The sequence below is a fragment of the Nanorana parkeri genome, unplaced genomic scaffold (assembly GCF_000935625.1).
Source record: "Nanorana parkeri isolate BGI_ZX_2015 unplaced genomic scaffold, ASM93562v1 scaffold968, whole genome shotgun sequence".
NCBI classification, from domain to species: Eukaryota; Metazoa; Chordata; class Amphibia; order Anura; family Dicroglossidae; genus Nanorana; species Nanorana parkeri.
In genome coordinates, this window is record NW_017307236.1 from 621,193 (window position 1) to 625,997 (window position 4,805).

Below are 4,805 nucleotides of genomic sequence, written 5' to 3' on the forward strand. Positions count from 1 at the left end.
GGTGACGTTCTCCACACATGGTGGTCATGCTCCACGCTTGCCAGATTTTGGACTAAAGTATTCCGAGTATTGAGCAACTTATTCTCTATACCAATTGCACGGGACCCATGGTTGGCTCTTTTGCATCTCAAACCCTCGAACCTCACTAGAAACCAACACCGCTTGATCACCTTTGTACTGCTGGCAGCCAAGCAGGCTATCGCCTCTGCCTGGAAAAAGCAATTTGTGCCATTTGAAGAAGTCAAGCGGCAGATGGATTTCTTCTTTATAAACGAAAAATTGACAAGTATTATTCTGGATACTAATAAGAAATTTGTGAAGATATGGCAGCCATCAGTGGTGTAACAATCACCATAGCGACCCAGGCAGCTGCTATGGTGCCTGGGGCACAGGGGGGCCCGGCCAGGACATCCCCCTGATGCCGTGCGGGCCACCTGGGTCTCTATGGCATCTCAGGCTGCTGAGTCGGTGACAAACAGCAGCTTCGGAGGAGGTGGCTGGGCCCGTCGTTCGGGGAGGTGGGGCTTAGTGATGTGGGCGGGACCATGTGATCGAGGAGGTGGGCCCAGTTACGGAGGAGGCGGGGCTCGCAAGCGATCGTGGAGGAGAAGGAGGTGGACAGAGGATCAGAGTAGACAGGTAAGAGGGCTTGACCGCCCACCTGAGACCCTGCAGTCTATGGTGGGCTCTGCAGGGTCACCCTCAGGTGGGATGTTTGGGTTATCAGGTGGGCTTAACTAGAAATCACAGTGCCCATACAAAATTTTGCTATGGGGCCCTGTGATTTCCCCTCCTCTCTCAGTATCAGAAGATCGCCGCGCGTGCGCGATTACGTCATCACGCACGCACGTGGTGACATCACGGGCATGCGCGGTGACATCACACGCATGCGTGGTGACGTCTCAGCAGGGTGACACTCGGTAACCGCTCTGGGTGTCACCCAGCCTCGGGACGCCCCTATCCTTGGGGTCATTATAAATGAATCTGAGATAAGGGAATTGGAGATCCCACCCAGATCTGGACCTTCAGAGTCCAATCACCAATGTAGTACAATGCAGCGGGGGGATATATATTTGAGGTCATGACTTCAAGCCTACACTGTGTTCCTCCATCTCACAGACCATTCACGGTTCCTTCTTGTCTCCTTCCAGTTTGGAGCGGAGTTACCTCTTCCACAGGGAAGTCTGGAGTCGCTGTACTCTGCCGGTGGGCGTGGTCGAGTTTAACGTCATCCTCTTCTCCACCATTATGGTAGCGAGCGGTATTCAGGTCGTGCTGTGTCTAATCCAGATGATTAACGGGTTGTTCGGCTTTCTCTGCGGGACCTGCCAAAAGAAGATTTTTTGAAAATGATAAATGTGAGTATTCCAACGATTTTTTTTTACAAACTTGTTCTGAACATTGTTTGGGAGTTTTAACACAAAAAGCGCTAAAGGTGACTAAATAAATTTAGAACTAAATAAACGGTGTAATGAATGAGATTATTGGAAAAAATTCATGCCTAATCTAAGTGAGTAATAAACCGTGAACCATGAAACATAATATATCCTAATCGTTGGCAATGTGTGAGATTCCTTTAGTGAGTCAAAATGATATATTTATAAATCGATGTGAGAACATGAAACATCCCAGTGGAAAATGCAACAAAGATCCAAACAGTGAAGCAAATTGTTATACAAAAATATGTGACATATATTATTGGCAACAAAGCAACCAAATATATCAACCTGAAAACACAGTGATATTTTTCTTTCAAAATCCCAATGATGATGTGACAATAAATTGTGAGGTGAGTGAAATACGAAGTATTTGAATAATAAAGACCAAAAAAGAAAAAGTCCAAATGGTAAAAAGATGTGAAAAAAAGTAAAAAAATCTTCTTAGTCTAAATCTTCCGATCAGCAATCCCCCCAGGTAGTTAAAGGAGAACTATGGGGTTAAGGCTTTTCCCCATAGTTCTCCTTAGGGTAACGGGAGGACACAAACTAGCGTCCTCCCGTCACCCTAGGAAGAAAAAACAAACCTCATAGTGCAATCAATCAACAAAATTGTTCTGAACATTCCAAGGGGAGACGACCTAAAACTCGGTGAAGGTGACCTATTTAAAAATGTATGGACCTGTTCAGGACCGGATTTACTCTCTCTGTTGCCCCAATGCCAGGTTCCTCAACCCCCCCGTCCCCCGGGCCCCCCCCCATGCAGGCTGCACACAAGTGATCTCGGCAACATCGCCGGGGTCACTTGTATAAAACAAGCGGTGGCTTCCCCGGTGTACATTTAGCTCTGCTTGCCCAAAGCCGGGCTAAATGTAGAAAACAACGACCCGTCCGGCGCCCGGAACTGCATGTCCCGGGCATCAGGAGATAGGAATTCCACCCCCCTGCTGCCCCTCTACTCGCTGCTGCCCCTCTACTCCCTGCTGCCCCAAGGCCGGGCCTCGGTTGACCTTGTGGGAAATCCAGCCCTGGACCCGCTGATAAACTTTCTTTGTGTTGTAAAAACTGGAATTCGTTATACTGAGTCATGTGACCTAATGCCTTGGCACCTATCTGCTGCATTGCAGAGAATATTGGAGACCTGATCTATGGGGACTGGCTAGTGCTTCTGATTGGCTGGATCTTCAGTCCCCCAAATCAGTCCCCAAAGATCATCCGGCAGATATAATCATGACAGTGCATTGGTATCGGTCACAAGACTAACAATTATTATTATTATTTTTTAAAGGTTTTTTTAAAAATATTTTCTTACAAATGTTATCAAGATGATAAATATTCAATTATTATACAAATAATATTAATATAAATGATTTAAATAAAAAAATGTAAATGTATTATTATTAGTATTATTTTTAAGTGTTTTTTTTTAAAGGATTTTTACAAATGTTAGCAAGATGCTAAATATGCAGTTGTTATACAAATAATATTAATATAAATGATTTAAATAAAAAAATGTAAATGTATTATTATTAGTATTATTTTTAAGTGTTTTTTTTTAAAGGATTTTTACAAATGTTAGCAAGATGCTAAATATGCAGTTGTTATACAAATAATATTAATATAAATGATTTAAATAAAAAAATGTAAATGTATTATTATTAGTATTATTTTTAATTTTATTTAAGGATTTTTTATTACAAGCGTTGGCAAGATGTTAAATATGCAATTATTCTATAAATAATATTTTTTATAAATTATATCAATGAATAATTTACAATTATTAATATTAGTAGTATTATTTTTAAGTGTTTTTTTTTAAAGGATTTTTACAAATGTTAGCAAGATGCAAAATATGTAATTATTATAAAAATAAACATTTCCAATTATTATTATTATTTTTTTAAAGGTCCCATCCTTGAAAAGCACAAACTCGATGACCCTCGGCGTTCTCCTCGGTCTCACGCGGCGGAGTCAGAATCCGGGACGCGCAGATGTACAGAGACAAAATGTCTGGAAATTCAGAAATAAAACAAATAAATTCAGATTTGATTATAAATCAGTGAGAGAATATTGAACTTTCCCCCGTTGTTGTCTGATGTGTAAATAAAAAATGAAGCGAGACCTCGCGGGTCACATTTACCCAAATAGCACATTTCTGAACGTGACTTTGGCATTCTCCCATGTTTGCTGTTTCATATTTGAATCTGAATGGCGTCCCATTGCGCCTCCTGGCCGCCATATGCCGCCGAGCAATGCAATGCGCAGTTCCTTACCGCTGTGTGTTGGGTTGCGGTGCAATGTGCGGTTCCTTGCCGCTGTGTGTTGGGTTGCTGTGCAATGCGCGGTTCCTTACCGCTTTGTGTTGGGTTGCGGTGCAATGCGCGGTTCCTTGCCGCTGTGTGTTGGGTTGCGGTGCAATGCGCGGTTCCTTACCTCTGTGTGTTGGGTTGCGGTGCAATGCGCGGTTCCTTACCGCTGTGTGTTGGGTTGCAATGCAATGCGGGTTCCTTACCGCTGTGTGTTGGGTTACGGTGCAATGCGCGGTTCCTTACTGCTGTGTGTTGGGTTGCAATGCAATGCGGGTTCCTTACCGCTGTGTGTTGGGTTGCGGTGCAATGCGCAGTTCCTTACCGCTGTGTGTTGGGTTATGGTGCAATGCGGGTTCCTTACCGCTGTGTGTTGGGTTGCGGTGCAATGCGGGTTCCTTACCGCTGTGTGTTGGGTTACGGTGCAATGCGCGGTTCCTTACCGCTGTGTGTTGGGTTGCGGTTCCTTGCCGCTGTGTGTTGGGTTGCGGTGCAATGCGCGGTTCCTTACCTCTGTGTGTTGGGTTGCGGTGCAATGCGCGGTTCCTTACCGCTGTGTGTTGGGTTGCAATGCAATGCGGGTTCCTTACCGCTGTGTGTTGGGTTACGGTGCAATGCGCGGTTCCTTACCGCTGTGTGTTGGGTTGCGGTTCCTTGCCGCTGTGTGTTGGGTTGCGATGCAATGCGCGGTTCCTTACCGCTGTGTGCTGGGTTGGGGTGCAATGCGCGGTTCCTTACCGCTGTGTGTTGGGTTGCGGTGCAATGCGCGGTTCCTTGCCGGTGTGTGTTGGGTTGCGGTGCAGGCGCAGTGTTGCAGTACCATGCATTGCAGCAGCGCACAGCGGCCGGGAGGTACGTTGGGGTCCAATTCAAATAAATGCCCCGCTCCCCGTGCACGGTACTGCATGCTAGGTGCGTTGTGCAATAGTGTGGGGGTAATTGCAGTGCGTTTGTGGTCACGCAGAGTAAGGATTGAAGTGATTTTGTCATCTTTGAGCCCAGGGGGGCGTCTATAGCATTTTTACTGCCAGAGCTGGAGGGAGGTGCTGGTGGTGCACACTAC

General features: G+C 45.4%; 1 protein-coding gene across 1 annotated transcript in view; it reads left to right on the forward strand.

The window, feature by feature from the left end:
• The window catches only part of LOC108795429 (transmembrane 4 L6 family member 4-like), a 6,547-nt gene extending 5,193 nt beyond the window's left edge, over window positions 1-1,354 (forward strand). Inside the window, exon 4 of the mRNA XM_018566676.1 lies at window positions 1,152-1,354. Coding sequence (XP_018422178.1) covers window positions 1,152-1,347 — 196 coding nt within the window. The 3' untranslated portion in view covers window positions 1,348-1,354. The remainder of the gene's footprint in view (window positions 1-1,151) is intronic.
• Window positions 1,355-4,805: the final 3,451 nt, after the last annotated feature.